The sequence below is a fragment of the Ovis aries genome, chromosome 1 (assembly GCF_016772045.2).
Source record: "Ovis aries strain OAR_USU_Benz2616 breed Rambouillet chromosome 1, ARS-UI_Ramb_v3.0, whole genome shotgun sequence".
NCBI classification, from domain to species: domain Eukaryota; kingdom Metazoa; phylum Chordata; class Mammalia; order Artiodactyla; family Bovidae; genus Ovis; species Ovis aries.
Window position 1 is genome coordinate 219,403,975 of NC_056054.1, and position 19,419 is coordinate 219,423,393.

Here is a 19,419-nt window from a genome sequence, read left to right on the forward strand (position 1 = left end):
AGTCTATCAAGTCTAGTTAAGAATGACAAGTTATCCAAAGATAAACCACAAGCCAGTATCCCAACTGATTTGCAGACATTTGATTAAGATAAGGTAAAAGGAAGTAAATGATAATCTTGACAGTGGATCAACAACACTGGCAAAAAGACAGGTGTGATAGCAGTGCAGAGGAACCTTTTTTATTAAAGCAACAGTTAACTGTAACCTTTCCACCTCTACTCTTCCACCAGGGAGTTACACCCAAGAAAGTGTCATCTGGCAAATACCAGCTAGCAAGCCTCTGGAGACTTCTCTCAGATGACACTGCTGGGATGAATTTCTTTCAATCCAGGGACAGGTCTTGTCTCTCCATGCTATTTTCTTAAGGCAGGTAAATATGTAAAATCAGAAAATAACATAATGGTTTGAACTATAGTTTATGCAGCATGATAATAATTAGCCAAGCCAAAACCAGAGTTGTTTGTTAAGCAACGAGACTGTATTAGTCACCTTTTTGGGGGGTAATAAAAAACAAGCAAAATCTCAGGCATGTATCCAGACCTTTTTTTCTTTTAGTGGTCTATAGGTTGGCTGTGCTTCTGAAAGGTTGTTGTTGAATCACGACGGGGATTCTCGGCCCCCGGAGGAGAAGAATTCAATTCGGGGCCAGAGACAAGGCTTGATCACTCAGAGCTTTTGTGTAATAAAGTTTTATTAAAGAATAAAGGAGATAGAGAAAGCTTCTGACATAGGCATCAGAAGGGGACAGAAAGAGTACCCCCTTGCTAGTGTTAGCAATGGAGTTATATACTCTCCAATGAATCCAAAGAATGTCTGGAGGTTGTAAAGACCTCAGCAGACCTATTTCCATAATTTACATCTTAAGATAACAGAATTAGCCAGAAGGCTTAATCCAGAGACTGTACTCAGGCAGAATACATTGTTGTTACATAATCCTTGTAAAGAGCCAGTCTACTCCCATAATTTACAGAATTAGCCAGAAGGTTTAATCCAGAGACTATCCTCAGGCAGAATACATTATTGTTATATAATCCTAAGCAATGTAGAGAAGGAGAAAAAAAGTTTGTCCTTTCTTCCTCCTTTTGAATTCCAGACCCCTCTCTCCTTGGGGACCCCTAGACTTCTTATCAACCTGCCTAGGAAATGACTCTCTCAGTTCCACTCAGCTCTGGGACCTTACCCTGGGACCCAGATGAAAGAGTAGCCTCTGCTTTGCAGATAAAAAATCATCTATACCATTTTTCTAGATTCTATTTACATGCTGGGAGGAATTGGGAGATTAGGATAGATACATATACACTATTGATACTAGGTACAAAATAAATGTGAAGAGCTGACTCATTGGAAAAGACCCTGATGCTTGGAAGGAAGGAGGGCAAAAGGAGAAGGGGGTGGCAGAGGATGAAATGGTTGGATGACATCATGGACTCAATGGACATGGGTTTGAGCAAACTCCAGGAGATGCTGAAGGACAGGAAAACCTGGTGTGCTGCCATTCATGGGGTCACAAACAGTCAGACGCAACTTAGCAACTGAACAACAACAAAACAGACAACTAATGAGAAAATACTGTATAGCTCAGGGAGCCCTACTCAACACTCTGGTGACCTGGGAAGAAAGTCCAAAAGGGAGGGAATATATGTATATGTATGGCCGACTCGTTTTGCTGTACAGTAGAAACTAACACAATATTGTAAAGCAACTATATGAAATAAAATTAATTAAAAAAAAAAGAGTTAGGGCAGAGGGCAATGATGCAAGAGGCCTTGCTGAACTGCACATTCACATTAAAACCCTGCTCAGAACTGGCATTGTATCATTTCCACTCAAACACAACTGGCACCAGCAAGTCACATGATCAAGCTGTCAATGAGCAGGGCAAGTATCTTTGCCTTCAGGGGAGTACCCACGTCTAACGCAGTGAAGGACATTTATTTATAGCATCTGTATGGTGTGGGATGAGCATAGTTGGGAACTGTGCTGATTGTTGATTTATTACTCTCCAGCTCCAACTGTACTTTTTGTCCTCTCTGTGAAAATGGATCTGGGCCTTTTAAACGATTTTCTTTCCTGAGCAGACATGATGCTAAGCTTTGCAAGTAGAGGGCACTGGAGAGACATTGTAAAGAATGGTTTTTTTCCTTCCTGGTGGCAGCTCCCTCTCTAGATGCAGCTTCTCCACTGCTTGGCTCCCTTAGCACAGAAGTTTCCACCAGCATCTGGCTGTTGCAGGGTGCAGGCTCTCTTATTGCTCAGTTTTGTACTGCAGGCTGTTTGTCCAGCATCACACTTCTGCAGCACAGGCAGCTTCTCTAGCATCAGGATGCTGCATTCATGCACAGCTCTGCCAATGCAGGCAGCTTCTTCAGCTCCAGCTCCCGCACTGACTGGTGGTCAGCAGTCCCCAACATCCAGCACTTCCCCTGACACACACTTTGGGTGACAGTGTAGAGAAGAGATGCCTCTTCATGAACAGTTTTCTCTAGCACCCTAGAGCAGACTTCAGGCAAGTTCCAAAGGTCATATTTCCAGCAAGTTCTATAGCAGTGGCCTCTTTGCCATCCAGTGAGCCAGGAACTCTCCCTTTCCAACAATGTCTGAATCTCAGTCTTAGGGAGTCTCTCCCATAGTTATTCTACTTTTTAGCTTTGGGGTAGTAGTTGTAATCCTTTATTCTTTAAAGTTCTCTATTATTTATCAGTGACCAAATTCTTTGTACTCCAACCTTCTGTTAATAATTTTTTGTATTAACATTCTCATGTTAAATTACTGTGTGGTGTCTTTCTCTCCTAATTGGACCTCTTCTTACTGACCTCTTCACTCTAACCTCCTCTTATGGTTAATAATTCTTTGCATTAAACTCCTCATGTTCAAATTTTTGCTTTCTGTCTCTTGTAATTGGACCCAGGCTCATACAGGAACCATATTATAATCTATCATAGAAATCTGACAAATGGGATTGAAGTGACATGAAAGTGTTTTACAGATAAGGAAATGGACCCATAGAAGGGAAGGTATATATTCTGAGTTCCCAGTAGGGGGATGTGAAGTGGTCATTAAAGTGATTTCCTAATGTCCACATCAGCAATCTTCAATTACTCCTGTGGGCAACAAGGGAAAATCTCCACTGATACTGGAGAGCACCACTTGTGAAAATGAATGGAAACTTACATAGCTATAGCTGAAGAGAAAAATGCTTGCCGGAGGCTGTCTGCAATGCTGTGTATGTGACACTGTCAACGTGTAGCTATCCTAGAGATCCATTTTTCTGCTAATTTAAGAAATGTGACCCATATTTGTTATACATTTCCTGTTATAAATGAGATGATGTAATTTACACTCATATTATGCCTGTGTTTTTGTTTTTTAAGATCTTTTTTTTTAATTTGAGCTAACGTTCTTTTTTGTTTGTTTGCTAACTTGTTTGTATATAAAGAGTCTTTAAAAAAATGTTGTTGCTCAGTCTTTGCAAACCATCTGGCAATTCCAATTTCAATGACAAACGAAAACAGTGACTAAACTAAAAGAAACAAAAGTAAAGGCAGGTCAGCTCTTCAAAGAGAGAACATATTTACAACCAGATTTGAGCAGTGCTAAATAGTGTGCCCCAACAGCATAATTAATAATAACATTCAGAGGTAGTTTTCATCTTTAATCTTATTTCTCATTAATTTGAAATTGGCTTAACTTAGGATTTAATGAAGAAAATTAGGAATCAGCATAAAGAAATACTAGGTCCATAATGAAGATGATAAGCAGGCTCTGCCAGATGGCAATATCAAAACCCATGGCAGGTCATACACAGAAATCAAGTACTGATTTTCAAATAAGAAATGGTGGGGGGGAGGGGGAAAGGACTGAAATTTTCTTACTATAGTATACATTTTTATACAGATATGCTAATAAATCTGGTTTACATGTGATATCCCTGTTCACTATTTTTTCTATTACATTGCAAGTGGCATTTCTGCTATCAATAATTTATTCCATATTACTTAACACCTTATTTACAAAGAGTATTGTACTCCATTTCAGTGATCTCCCTACCATTTCCATATACACTTGTCTTTCCATTTCATCCTATATACTTTGGCCAGAATAACTTTCATACCATTATTGTTCTATTCAAATATCTCCCATTGAAAAAATACTTCTTCCCATGTACCTATAGAATGTAGTTCTTAAATTGAAGCCATTTGCTCTTTAGCCAAAGAATTTATTCTTGAGTTCCCTGAATATACTCTCTGCCCCATCCAAAAGTTCTTCTATATCTGGAAGAACAGTTAATCTATGTCATGAAAGTGAACGTGTTAGTCACTCAGTTGTGACCCACTCTTTTCCACCCATGGACTGTAGCTTACCAGACTCCTCAGTCCATGGGATTCTCCAGACAAGAACACTGGAGTGGGTTTCTGTTCCTTTCTTCAGGGAATCTTCCCAACCTAGGTATCAAACCCAGGTCTTCTGCATTGCAGGCAGATTCATTACCATCTGAGCCACCAGGGAAGTGCAATCTATATCTCTGAATTAAACAATTGCTCAAAATGCATTCTATAACATACTACATCCTTGAGATACAAATATTTCACTTTTAAAGTCTTCCAAACATGTTTTCCCAACATGTTTGGGAAACCTGGGTTGAACAAAGTTAAATGATTTCTCTTTTGCCTGATTTTCCTGAAAGGAGTATTGGTATCAGTGTTCCTCAAAATTATTTGACCATGGACCTCTTTGCATGAAACCAATTGTTTGATATGTATCTATCCATATAAGTATATATATTTCTAAATCTTGTCTAAAAGAAAAATAAATACATTAAAAGTTTCAGAAAAATTACACACAGACTCACTATATAACCTGTAGTCCCATTCCTATGTATATACCCAAGAGAAAGGAAAATATGTACATGAAAAAGCTTGCATATCAATATTGATAGTAGTATTATTCATAATAGCCCAAAGCTGGAGACAACTCATATGTCCATCAATTGACAAATGGATTTTTAAAATGTGGTAAAAATGAATGGAATATTATTCCATAAAATAGAATATCATTTAGCCTCAAAAACGACATTCTGACATGTATTATAATTTGTATGAAAGAAGCCAGTCACAAAAAACCACACATTATATGATTACATTCACATAAAAGTCCAGAACTGAGAAATCTATAGAGACAGAGAGTAGGTTTGTGGGTGCTTAGGTTTAGAGAGGAATAAAGGAGAGATAGGAACATGATACTAAATGCTACAGGTTTTCTTTTTAAGGTGATAGGAATGTTCTAATATCAACTGTGGTAATAACTATATATTTTTCAATGTTTTAGACACTATGAATAGCACATTTGCGAAAAGTTAATTGGAAGGTATGTGAATTACATTTCAATAAAACTGGCTTTTAAGAAAAGTTTGTTATACTGTATAAAGTGCTACACAAATGTAATATATCACTATTATCGCCTTTTATCTTTCTATGTGAAACAAATGTCATCACTGTTAACAATAATAAGAAAAAAATGTTTTTAAAATATTGAGAAGAGCAGGTATCACACCATTTCGTAACCCTTCCTATGGCCTATTTTAATTAGCGAGGGCTTAACAATTATTAACAATTCCCACCAGGGAATTCCCTGGTGGCTCAGATGGTAAAAGCGTCTGTCTACAATGCGGGAGACCAGGGTTCGATCCCTGGGTCGGGAAGATCCCCTGGAGAAGGAAATGGCAATTCACTCCAGTAGTATTGCCTGGAAAATCCCATGGACAGAGGAGCCTGGTAGGCTACAGTCCATGGGGTCTCAAAGAGTCAGACATGATTGAGCGACTTCACTTACTTACTTCACTTAACAATTATTAAACAAGTAAACTGAAAGAAAAGCCAACAAAAGGCTTTCTACTCAGGGTGGTCTATGATGACAGAATCACTTGCCTTGAGAGCCTGTTAGAAACACAGATTATCAGGGTGATCTCACACCTGCTGAAACAGAATCTGCATTTTAGCAAGATTTAAAGTTATTCTTGGTGGCTCAGATGGTAAAGAATTTGCCTGCAATGAAGGAGACCTGGGTTCAATCCCTGGGTCAGAAAAATCTGCTGGAGAAGGGAATGGCTACCCACTCCAGTATTCCTGCCTGGAGAATCCCATGAACAGAGGAGCCTGGCGGGCCACAGTCCATGGAGTTGCAAAGAGTTGGACACGACTGAGCGACTAAGCACACAAAGTGATTCCTATAGGCATTTCAGGTCTTACAGAACGGTAGTATCTTCTCTTTGTTGAGAACACTAGACTTTTGCATAGCCATTTTGCTTTCTCATGCCTTAAGGCTTTTAATAGGGATTAATCAGCTCACTTTTAATAAGAACAATGTCTAACAAATTATAATTAACCTAATTTTCTCAGCCGTGGTTTTAATATGTTTCCAGTACTCAGTCAAGCCTCCAAAATGTGATGATTATTTAAAACAGTAGAAATCATATAAAAATAAATAGATGACTTGTTCAGGTCTTTTGGTCCCTTGAATTTTACAGTCATGCCATCTTTTATGATCACTGACTTAAATGCAAAAGATTATAGTTACCTTGTTCAAAGATACATAGCAAATTGTTTTTAACCAGCTTATTTTCTCATGAGCGAAAAGCAATTTATAATCACCTTTTTTTCCCTTAGTTTGTAAAAATTTTTTGATTAATTAGCATGGGTCATTTTGGTCATGCTCAAAATATATTAAATATACATGAAGCAGAGAACATATATATATATATATATATTTTAGAACTATACTGAACAGTTTGTGCTATTGCTGGGAATACTGTAAGACTTGAAGTGCCCCATATCTAAACGCTTGTTAGAATTTAGAGAAATTTATAACTAAGAAGCATTTACTTAATTATAGCATGATGGTGGTGGATGTTTAGTCATTCAGTCATGTCTGACTCTTTGTGACTTTTTGGACTGTAGCCCACCAGACTCTTCCGTCCATGAGATTTCCCAGGCAGCAATAGTGGAGTGGATTGCCATTTCCTTCTCCAGGAGATCTTCCTGACCCTGGGATCGATTCTATATTGCATATGCTTGGCTGCACTGCAAATGGATGTTTCACTGCTGAGCCACCAGGGAAGCCCTAATCACAGAATAAATATACATATAAAATGCACTCCTTTCAAGGATTTTTCTCATTTATCCTCCTTCCTGCTCCTGACCTTTTATACCCACACAGACAGGGAAGCCTTAGGAAGCTGGATTCTGTGGGTCTCCATCCCAACCCAGAAACGGGGGTCAGTAGGACCCAGCGACAAATTTTAATCAACCAAGGCTAATTCCTTTCCCCATCACAAGTGTGTGCTAGGGAAGTGAAGGTCTCCTATGACAAGCAGGACCACTCAGCATTGTCAGATTGTCTATTATTGGAGAGTTAACAATAGGTTTTAGAAAAATCTAGCTGCCTTTCTCAGTCCACAAGACAGCTGCAAATAACAATTTATGATCAATTATCCTGAGTATTCAGAAAAACAATCACAGAACCATAAGCTTTCATAATGCCAGAGGTCCACGAAACCCCTTTTAACAAAGATAATACTGATAATTAGAAAAATTCTCAGATATGATTCTTTTAAATATATCTTTACTACCTGTGGGGAATGGTAAAGATGTTAATGTTTGTAATAGTATGGCACACTCTATATATTTACAGTATTTCCTATTCTTAGGCATATACTGTTATCAGTGAAACACATGTATAGAAGATATAAAGTAAAAATACAAATAAGTATGCATCTTTCATGTGCTTGGTTTCTACTGGTGATGCATGTGGAATTATCCATCAAGTATCCACAATAAATAAAATGAATGATGTCTTTTTATATTGATATTACCTGTATTCAAGGGAATGCAGACTAGGTCTATGAATAAATGAAGAACTAGAATAAATAATAAAAACAAAGTTAATTTGAATTTATGAATTAAAGTATACATTTTTTTTTTTTCAGAAATGAGTGGTTTCAATTCTCCCTATGAGGTCCTATAGTAAGGAAATTCTGATCTTTAGAAGGTCACTGAAAATAAACACATGGAAGCCAACAGCAAAACAGCAAGTCAATTTTAACTGGCTTATTTCCTGATTAAAAATTATACATATTCAGGGTTCCCCTTAATGAGTCCTTCCATTATTTAGAAATTGATGCTTCTATGTTTTAGAAATTGATGACAAATTTCGTATAGCAAATAAATCTTAAAATTTAGTTATCCATTACTATTTATGACAGTAACAGAAATAATATGGGTCTTGACAGGTAGGAACCAAACCTCCACATTTCATAGGTTTAAAAAGACCACTCTTTAGAATACAGGATCATATCGATCTTTTGGAGGGTGTGATTCCATATGGCCAAATATATATATATATGGAAAACAAAAATCTGAATTCAGGCAGGGGGCTTCAGTTGGGGATTTTTTCTTAGAAAAAAAGGAAAAATGTTAACTACATTTTTTCAGAAAGACCAGCTCATTTTTAAGAGGATCAAATAGAGAAACTCAAAATAATTGTGAATGAAACTAAAAGCTTTTATTCTTAAGAATGATAAATTTATATTATGCTTCCTGATAAACAGTAAAATTTAAGAAACATGAGCCAAACTTCTTGAAGAGAACTCATCTTCCCCATTCTGTTGTTTTCCTCTATTTCTTTGCATTGATAGCTGTATGCAGAGTACATCATGAGAAATGCTGGGCTGGAAGAAGCACAAGCTGGAATCAAGATTGCCAGGAGAAATATCGATAACCTCAGATGACACCACCCTTATGGCAGAAAGTGAAGAGGAACTAAAAGCCTCTTGATGAAAGTGAAAGAGGAGAGTGAAAAAGTTGGCTTAAAGCTCAACATTCAGAAAACTAAGATCATGGCATCTTGTCCCATCACTTCATGAGAAATAGATGGGGAAACAGTGGAAACAGTGTCAGACTTTATTTTGGGGGGCTCCAAAATCACTGCAGATGGTGACTGCAGCCATGAAATTAAAAGACTCTTCTTACTCCTCGGAAGAAAAGTTATGACCAACCTAGATAGCATATTCAAAAGCAGAGATGTTACTTTGCGAACAAAGGTCCGTCTAGTCAAGGCTATGGTTTTTCCTGTGGTCATGTATGGATGTGAGAGTTGGACTGTGAAGAAAGCTGAGCACCGAAGAATTGATACTTTTGAACTGTGGTGTCGGAGAAGACTCCTGAGAGTCCCTTGGACTGCAAGGAGATCCAACCATTCCATCCTAAAGGAGATCAGCTCTGGGTGTTCATTTGAAGAACTGATGCTGAAGCTGAAACTCCAGTACTTTGGCCACCTCATGCGAAGAGTTGACTCATTGGAAAATACCCTGATGCTGGGAGGGATTGGGGGCAGGAGGAGAAGGGGACAACAGAGGATGAGATGGCTGGATGGCTTCACCGACTCGACGGACATGAGTTTGAGTGAACTCCAGGAGTTGGTGATGGACAGGGAGGCCTGGCGTGCTGCGATTCATGGGGTCGCAAAGAGTCAGACACAACTGAGCGACTGAACTGAACTGAGCCAAACTTGGGAAGGAAGGTCCTTTGCTGCCCACCATTCCTAGACACTCCCATACAGACATTTGTCCTGATTGGCTGTTCTGTTTCATCATTTTTGCAAGTGGCAGGAGCTATTGAGGCAGTAGGTTTGCCTTAGGATTTTTGTCCTGGCATATTACCAACAAGAAGCCCCTGTAAGCAATGTCTTGCTTATCTGCCTTATACTTTGGAGACTTCTTTTTTTCCAGTGTCCCTCCTTTGGCATCACCTATTGGAAAGAAAATGTTAGTTGTTCAATTGTGTCCGACTCTTTGTGACGCCATGGACTGTAGCTCACCAGGCTCTTCCATGCGTGTGATTTTCCAGGCAGGAATATTGGAGTGGGTTGCTATTTCCTTCTCTAGGGGATCTTACTGACCTGGGGATCAAACCCAGGTCTCCCACATTGTAGGCAGACTCTTTACCATCTGAGCCACCAGGAAAGCCCTACCTATAGGAGTTATGCCATAGATCTGTGCCTGTAATGAAATTTGGGTAGTGGGTCAGCTCATCTTGGAGAATCTATATCAGTTACGGTTTCTTCCAGCTTGTCTCACTTCCAAATACACTTTTGACTGTAATATGTATTAGCTGAAAGCTGAGGTGTTGAAATGATTACTCTGAATTACTAGGGGAGAAATGATGGGCTTTAGTTAAAAGATTAACTTCAAAAGAGATAAAGTGGATTTCCATTTTCATAGCAAAGTTTCAGATTTGAATTATATGTGCTTTCTCTCTAGATGAAGAGACACAGATACTTAAGAAAACATCCAGAGCTTCTACAAAGAATGATTGTGGTGTGGCAGTGGCAGTTTTGCTGTTCAAATCTCAGATGTCTTCCAGTGTCAAACAAGAAGGAAAAGAGACAGCAGGACAAGTAGCATGAAGTAGTACTTTGATAGGAATTTTTTTTAAAGGAAATTAAAGAAGTGGAAGGAATGCGGTTCAGTCCCAGGACTGAATGATTAGTGCCTGTCCCTGTTCCCTGATCCACTGGAGAAGGGATAGGCTATCCACTCCAGTATTCTTGGGCTTCCCTTGTAACTCAGCTGGTAAAGAATCGGCCTGCAATGTGGGAGACCTGGGTTCAATACCTGGGTTGGAAACATCCCCTAGAAAAGGGAAACAGTATCCACTCCAGTATTTTGGCCTGGAGAATCCCATGGACTAAGTCCATGGGGTTGCAAAGAGTTGGACACGACTGAGCGACTTTCAATTTCATTGTTCCCTGTAGCCCCTTTTGATTCAACAGTGGGTTATCTCATTCTCTGCTTAATTCCCATAGCATTTTCCTTATGCCTGCACATAGTTACTGGAGAAGGCAGTGGCACCCCACTCCAGTACTCTTGCCTGGAAAATCCCATGGACAGAGGAGCCTGGTAGGCTGCAGTCCATGGGGTCTCAAAGAGTCAGACATGACTGAGCAACTTCCCTTTCACTTTTCACTTTCATGCATTGTAGAAGGAAATGGCAACCCACTCCAGTGTTCTTGCTTGGAGAATCCCAGGGATGGCGAAGCCTGGTGGGCTGCCATCTATGGCGTCACACAGAGTCGGACTCAACTGAAGTGACTTAGCAGCAGCAGCAGCACATAGTCACTCCTGTTATCTTACACTATCTTATGCTCGTCTCCTTTATTGAGTTGGAAGCTCCTTGGAGAGAAAGATAACCACCTCACATATATTTTTATATTCAACAACATATAGCATAGGAGGAATTTTTTTTAATGAAAAAAACTTGAACACATATTATGTATTAGGCTGATGCAAGTTGTTAGTATATAAAAAGATACATTAACAAATGTGTATTCCCTACTTGACTTTTGAATTAATTGAGATTTAATCCAAAATAGGTGGGGGTAGACAAAATAGCAACTTGATTTTTGTTAAAGTGGAACCCAGAGAAAAGGATTTAGAAGTTTCCTAAAGAGGTATGCAGAATTAGGCAAATGCTCAGAGCTGGTTACAAGTGTAATGGGAAAACGTATGTCTTCCCGACCTGACGTCCTGACCTACTTAAACGTGCATCAGAGCAGACCAGCATGGCCATTTCCTGAAGGCCTTTTGCAGATCCTAAAGAGAAGACATGAAGGTGAACTGAATTCCGGATTCCTTTCCCCAAACTCCCCAGAGACGGAAGTAACTCCTTCCCTGGGAAGAAGGGAATAAGTGATCTCAGGATTGAGAATATCCCTCTTCTTGTGGTCATGAAGTAGGGGAAAGGAGCCTTATCACCACCAAGTTATTTGCTTACAACATCTCATTTAATTTCCCAGTTCACATCAGGTTAAATATTGTTATTCCGATTTTATAGATAAAGAAAGGACAGCCTGTGGATATTAAGTAACTTCCCCTAAATCTCGCAGTTAGTGAATGTCAGATTAAATATTCAAACCCAAAGTGGGTGTTTTGTTCAACATGGTCCACAGTGTATGGGCCAGACACATAATTCGTTAGATGGATGAATGGATGAAAAGAAAGATATTTGTATATAGCTTTATGTTTCAAATATGATAACTCCCAAGAATTTTAAGTGATTCATAGCTTTTTTTCAACATAATAAATTCCATATTATAAATGTGTTGATAAATTCAAAACAGACCATTTTTTAATATATGAGGATACACCATATGGGAATTTTCTCAAATTGTTCTTCATTTTATATTGCTCCCCATCCCCCCACCAGACTGTCAGCTCAAGGAGGTCAGGGAACTAGTATTACTATCTTTGTGTTGTGCAGTGCTTAGTCGCTCAGTCATGTCTGACTCTGCAAACCCATGGACTGTAGCCCACCAGGCTCCTCTGTCCATGGGGATTCTCCAGGCAAGAATACTGGAGTTGCTTGCCATGCCCTCCTCCCAGGGATCGAACCCAGGTCTCCCTCATTGCAGGCGGATTCTTTACAATCTGTGTATCTGTATATCCACCCTAATACCAGCAGAAGTTCAAGAGGCCCTTTATAAATGACTGTTAAAAGAAGCAACATAGAAAAGTAGATAAATCCTTAATAAAGATTTCTTCAAGTGGAGCTTTATGAACTCTAAAACTAAGATGTATTATGTATGTAGATAGATGGATAGATACATACAGGGATGGAAAGATAGATGGGTGATATTTTTTCAAGTGCCAACAGCTTCCAGTATTTGCAACAATGTTTTTAGTAAGTTGAGGAGGGCACAGAAATGCTCCATAAGCGTGTAAGGAATTAATATAAAGACTTGTTAAGTCTTTCTGAGCTAAGAAGAACATAAAATGTAGGCTTAAACTTCAGCAGGAGGAATATAGATTACATATAAGAAAAGCTTTCTTGATAGACAGGCTTATCAAAACTGTGAAAGGACGTGCAGAACCTCCCTGATCCGAGATGTCTAATATCAGGATAAACAAGGAGATCGTTTAGATTTGGTGCTGCTTGGAGGCAAGAAGCAGACCTAGGTGAGCTCTCAAAGCATATAGTATAATTAGTCGTGTATGTGTCCTTAGTCACTCAGCCATGTCCGACTCTTTGTGACCCTGTAGACTATAGCCCACCAGGCTGCTCTCCAGGCAAGAATATTGGAGTGGGTTGCCATTTCCTTCTCCAGGGGTTTTCCCAACCCAGGGATCAAACCTGGATTTGCTGCATTTCCAGTGTCTCCTGCATTGCAGGCAGATTCTTTACTTGCTGAGTGAGCAGGGGCTGTATCTCGATGCTTAATGATACTGAAACACTATGATGAAAGAAACCAAATTTTGCATTAATTTAGTTACTCTTAGGGCTTCCCTGGTGGCTCAGATGGTAAAGCGTCTGCCTGCAGTGCGGGAGACCTGGGTTCCATCCCTGGGTTGGGAAGATCCCTTGGAGAAGAAAATGACAACCCACTCCAGTACTCTTGCCTGGAAAATTCCATGGACTGAGGAGCCTGGTAGGCTACAGTCCATGGGATCGCAAAGAGTCGGACACAACTGAGTGACTTCACTTTCAGTTACTTTTTAAAAAAAATTTATTTATTTTAATTGGAGGCTAATTACTTTACAATATTGTATTGGTTTTGCCACACACTGACATGAATCTGCCACGGGTGTGCATGTGTTCCCCATCCTGATCCCCCCTCCCACCTCCCTCCCCATATTATCCCCAACACAATGCTGAACAGTTACTAGTTACCCAATAAATGCTTATTGACCATAATTGGAAGAATGGCAATTGGAAAAAAGAGAGCTTGATTTCGTTCTTAGCTCTGTAAGTAAACCATCTGGGAACTGGAAGAAATCAATCAGTTTCTTCAGGTTTTAATTTCTCTCCTCTGTAGACTGTAGTCTCTATGAGCTGAGGGTTTCTGGGCCTCTGTAGCAATTAGACTCCGTGGTTCTGATTAATCTGCTCTGTATGCAGTTCATACTGCCTATCAATCTCACAGAGGGGAAATATGAAAGCCTGGTTTCCAATATCACTTTGTCTATCAATTAGCATTTTGAGACTGTTCAAATAATTTAATTTCCTTGGGATTCCACCTATAAAAACTTTTGTTTTAGTCAAAAATTCTATAGTTACATATATAGCAACAGTTTGCTGAGATTCATTGTTTATTCACAGTATTTGTAATGTGTTTCAGAAAAAAAAATTGGCTAAAATATTATCAAATTACTTTTAAATATTTTGACTGTCAATTCATTAAATAATATACCCTTAGGTTCATTTATTTCTTCCAAATGGAAAACTATATCCCAACAATCCACTCAGTATTTATCATCTTTGTCAGTTCACTGATTATAATGTACAGCAATGTTAATTACCATTAATTTAGAAAAAGTCCTTGACTCCATGGTACTATCATGCTCAGTCACACTAGTTATATTGCCATGCCAATAATTTAGATATTGCACAAGGAGAAATGTCAGAATTTTCAAACTAAGATTTTGATTAGCCCTCTAAAAGTAAAAATGTGATTTGCCCTTTCAAATGAAACAGATCTGTTATCAGCAAATATTTACACAGACCTACTAATAACCAAATGATTTAACTAGTCAGATTTTAAATGACAAACCCAGCATGATTAAAAGTTGTACATAAGGAAATGAATAAGAGGTGTACTGACTATGTCTGTATGCATTTCTGACTGGTTGGACATGTACTCTTTCATCTATTTATTCATTCAGTAAGCATTTATGGAATTCTGCTAGGCACTAGACACCTGTGATGTTATAAGACATGGCTCTTACCTAGGAGATAGTCTCGATCTTCTAAGTAATTCTAGATAGTCTAAATGTTTAAACAAATGCAGTGCTCTGGGAGAAGTTTTATATGAGAAGCATATGCAACATGAAAGAAAAAAGAATCTAACTTGTAGCCTGGAAATAAGAAGCAATAGGTTTAGACTCCCACACAAGGACCATAGAAGTTGGCATCAGACACAGAATATAGAATAGCTACCTGCAAAATATCAAAAGAAAAGAATACAAGTTTAAAAACTGAACTTACTGATAAAGGAACTTACTGATTTGAGAAAAATGAGACTTCTAAAGATATGAAGTTAAATTGTTGATATTTGAAACTCAATAAGACTGAGCATATGTAGTAAAGAGAGAAAGAAAATAGAACATATGAAAGCAGCATGTGAGATAGAATAAGGTCCAGCATATGTACAATCAGAGTAACAGAAGAAGACATTTAGCAGTATCCTGCCTGGCCTCAGCCCAATAGATGCCAATAGTATTCCCTCCCCTCAGTCGTGAAAATCAGTGTCTTCAGACACTGCCAAATGTCTCTGGGGGACAAAATTCCTCCATTTGAGAACCACTGCCATAAAAAGCAAACGAGAAACACAAACTACTGGCCTATTTCACTCATGACTATGATGCAAATATGATAAAATTATAGCAAAATGGATTTAATAGCAAATAAAGTGACAAAATCCAGTTCTATTTTTTTCCTGAAATGCAAAGATGGTCGCATTTTTGAAAAGCCTTAAATATGTTACCAGATATTAACAAATTAAAGAAGAAAAATGTATGTCCTTCATATATATAAAAGTTATATATATATATTCTTAGCGTTCAGTGGCATTTGTACATTTAATTTACACATTATAATAATCTATCTGCAGAGTGAGTTAGAAACTGTGTTTTAGGTTCATTGCTATGCTTGAGAGAAGGGGATACTCATGTACCTGAGCTAATCAGAAACCTGTTCCACAAGTTTATAGCTCTTTAGAGAAAAGGTTAAGGAATAAGATTAGCCATTTATAAATGCTTCAATTGCATTGAAAGGGTAGACTCTAGATGTATTTTAATGCTACAATAAATGTCTGCTAAAATTCTGATCTGTATTTTAAAAAGCAATTCAAGTAGTTAAATACAATTTATATAAATGCAAAGAAAAAGTCTCTTTAAATGATTGTTTAATTCTATATCTTCAGCATTCAACAGAAAGCCTTTGAAAGCAACCAACCTTTACTGTTAGCATCAAGTAAATACATATGAATGACTCATTAGTGCCCTCACATGAATTGAAATGCCCATTTGCAATGGCTTTAGGATAGGTTTAATTTCAAAACAACCTCTATTATTTTTATTAAATTATGATCTGAGATCACTGCATGTTCAATAATCCACCAAAATGAATCATTAACATCACTATATCTATCAAATGGTCATTCAAAGAAATGAATAAGAAAAGATGCTAGGAAGTAGGGGACTGAGAGAGGTAGTTCTTTATAGGCAAGTTGCTCCAACCCACACCATCAATCCCAGTTCTACATCTCAGTAAATAGGAAGTCAGAGTTAATTCAGTGTCAAACTCTTAATTCTCACAGATAACCCAAGTTATTCTTATATATTGTGCAGAAATGAACATCAGTTATATGAAAGCATGGAAATCACTTCTCTAAATATGTTATTTATATGAAGAGTGAATAATTTCAATTAAAATGTGAGATAATTGCATATAAATAAATCAGTGGATATAAAGTTTATCATGCCTTACCAGACTAATAGTTGCTATAAAAATAACAATAATAATTGTCAAACGTAACACAGCTAATTGCTCTACTGGCATTTCAAATGTATCATAATAATGATCATGTTGATAATAATAATACTAGGCCAAAAAGAAACAAAGAGTTCACCGCTTCTCAGGCAGTGGAGAGGTTTGTGAAAATTATATTCTCATCAGGCAGATCATGCTAACTTCAATGGGCATTAGCCTACCTATCATTTGGACACCATGAGGTGGTGATCCCTCTGGTTCTCTGATATTGAATCCATACTGAAAACATCATTTCAGTCTCACCAGAAATAAAGATGATCTCACTTGAATGAAAAAGGACCTGGTTGAATTTAAGACTTGCGTTTATAAATGCACACCCTTACAAACAGAGGACCATGCCTGAAATGAAACTTGTCTCAGAAAGTTCCAGATGTAGTCACCCTCAAACATATGGTTGTCTACTTGCAGCCTGTCCTGTTGCTATGTGCCAGAGATGGTCCAGAAGAGAATGAGCTATACTGCTTCCTGAGAATCTGAGAAATTCTCCAACCTACTCACATCCACAACTTGTGTTGTCTTGGCAGTCCCAACAATCCCACAGCCCCAGTCCCAGACACTTTCAGTGGAATGACTTTTATTCCTCTTGTTTTCTCCCATTAACTTACTCATACATGTCCCATTAGGAATAGACATTGTCGGGGGAAAAATTGAGTTTGATTTTGTAAGGTCAATGGGGAAACCAAATAAATGCATTTCTATGTGATCTAAAGAAAAAGGCTGAATACATTAAATGCTCAAGCATTTAAATGGTAAAAACAGATAGGGAAAAAGTCAGAAAGAACAGTTAAAAAAGCATGGTACAAGAGATCATTATATTTTGGGTATTTCTTGTTTTTTAGAAGAAGACGAGGAAGGGGTCTCTGGTCCCAGTTACTTTCCCAATCTGGGAAACAATGTGGTCATAAATTAAAGTACAATTCATAGTTATCATTTGAATACCTACTATAGCCACTCACTATGCTAAGGGCTTTAGATGCATTATCTTATTTAATTCCCACAGCAACTTTTGTGGTTTTTGGAGCTACCATTATCCTAAATTTTACAGATGAGGAAAGAGTCTTAGCAAGATTAAATAACATGCCCAAGGTTACAGAAATTGTAAGTGACAGAGTTGAGACTAAAATCCAGGTCTCTTTGAATTCAATGCACTTAACCTCATTCTATAATGTCTTAAAACACTATTCTGTAAAGTTTTTGGCTTATGTTTCAATCTTTGCCTCTAATCAGTGAGCTCCTTCAGGGCAGAATTTATTTCTCATTAATTTTTATATCCCTAGAGCATGGAATAATGCCTGATAAAGAGCAGCAACTCAATGACTGTCAGATGAACAAAATGATGAATTAATAAATAAAGGAAGGAGGGAATTAATTTTAAAAGGATTCAGAAAATGGAAGTTTGTGGGGGAAAAGCTAATTCTATATAAAAAATACTGTTCCTGTGGTTGCTTTTGCGGCTCTTTATTTCTATTGTAACAAGACATGAGTATTTTCTGATAAGCACCATTTTCCCTTTAGAATTAAACAAAATGCTTTCACAAATATGTACTTTACCCAGGGATTTAAATGAACGATTGAAATTCCATAATCAGAACATGACACAGCCAAACCAGTGTATAATCATATGTTTCTTATAATAAGCTACTTGAAGTGTTCTTAGGGTTACAATTTTGTAATCTAGACATGAGAGGAAGATCTGTGCTCTTGACAACATTCAGCCCAGGCATTTCAACTGGCTCTGGATCAAAGCCATCCCCCTCTTTTGCATTACATATATGTTCTCTCTTATCAGGAAGCAGACAGTCCCAACTGTTACCTCTACGTCCTCTGCCATCATCCTCCAGCTTCTGGCCAGCTTGGCACTTGCAGTAATAACTGCCAATTGTATTACAGCATTGGTCCTGACAGCCACCATTGTCAGCGCTACATTCATTTATATCTGCAATTGAATACATAAACAGAAATTAGCTTCCTGTAGCTAGACACACAAAAAGACTTCAATGGCTCTCCTAAAAATATACCATCACAGCATGACATCACCATTTGACCTCAGAGGAAATGAGATAAAATTATAATACCTTATTCTAATTAACACACTCCAATTTTGGTGTAAAGAAAAAGACAGGTCATAATCTTTGGTATTTGATATATTTTTGAACCATGTCCTAAGGGCTTGTCTAAGTTTAGGGAATTTGAAGGCTTATGGTGCAGATCAAGAAATTTTGCATCCGAGTCATCATTTCAGGATGAGATTGAGAAGAGGAACTAGCAAGTTAGAACACAAGGTCACTTATTTATCCATTAAATGTTTGGTTGTAGGCTTCTCAGATAAATGATTATTGAAGTACAAGCTGGAATCACGATTGCCAGGAGAAATATCAATAACCTCAGATATGCAGATGACATCACCTTTATGGCAGAAAATGAAGAAGAACTAAAGAGTCTCTTGATGAAAGTGAAAGAGGAGAGTGAAAAAGTTGGCTTAAAGCTCAACATTCAGAAAACGAAGATCATGGCATCTGGTCCCATCACTTCATGGCAAATAGACGGGCAAACAGTGGAAACAGTGGCTGACTATTTTGGGGGGGCTCCAAAATCACTGCAGATGGTGAGTGCAGCCATGAAATTAAAAGATGCTTACTCTTTGGAAGGAAACTCATGACCAATCTAGACAGCATATTAAAAAGCAGGGATATTACTTTGCCAACAAAGGTCTGTCTAGTCAAGGTTATGGTTTTTCCAGTAGCCATGTATGGATGTGAGAGTTGGACTATAAAGAAAGCTGAGCACCGAAGAATTGATGCTTTTGAATTGTGGTGTTGGA

General features: G+C 38.0%; 1 protein-coding gene across 1 annotated transcript in view; it reads right to left on the reverse strand.

The window, feature by feature from the left end:
• LOC101114669 (EGF-like and EMI domain-containing protein 1) overlaps nt 1-19,419 on the reverse strand; it is a 575,484-nt gene that overhangs the window by 202,900 nt on the left and 353,165 nt on the right. The window contains 1 exon segment of the mRNA XM_042243830.2: nt 18,412-18,534. Coding sequence (XP_042099764.2) covers nt 18,412-18,534 — 123 coding nt within the window.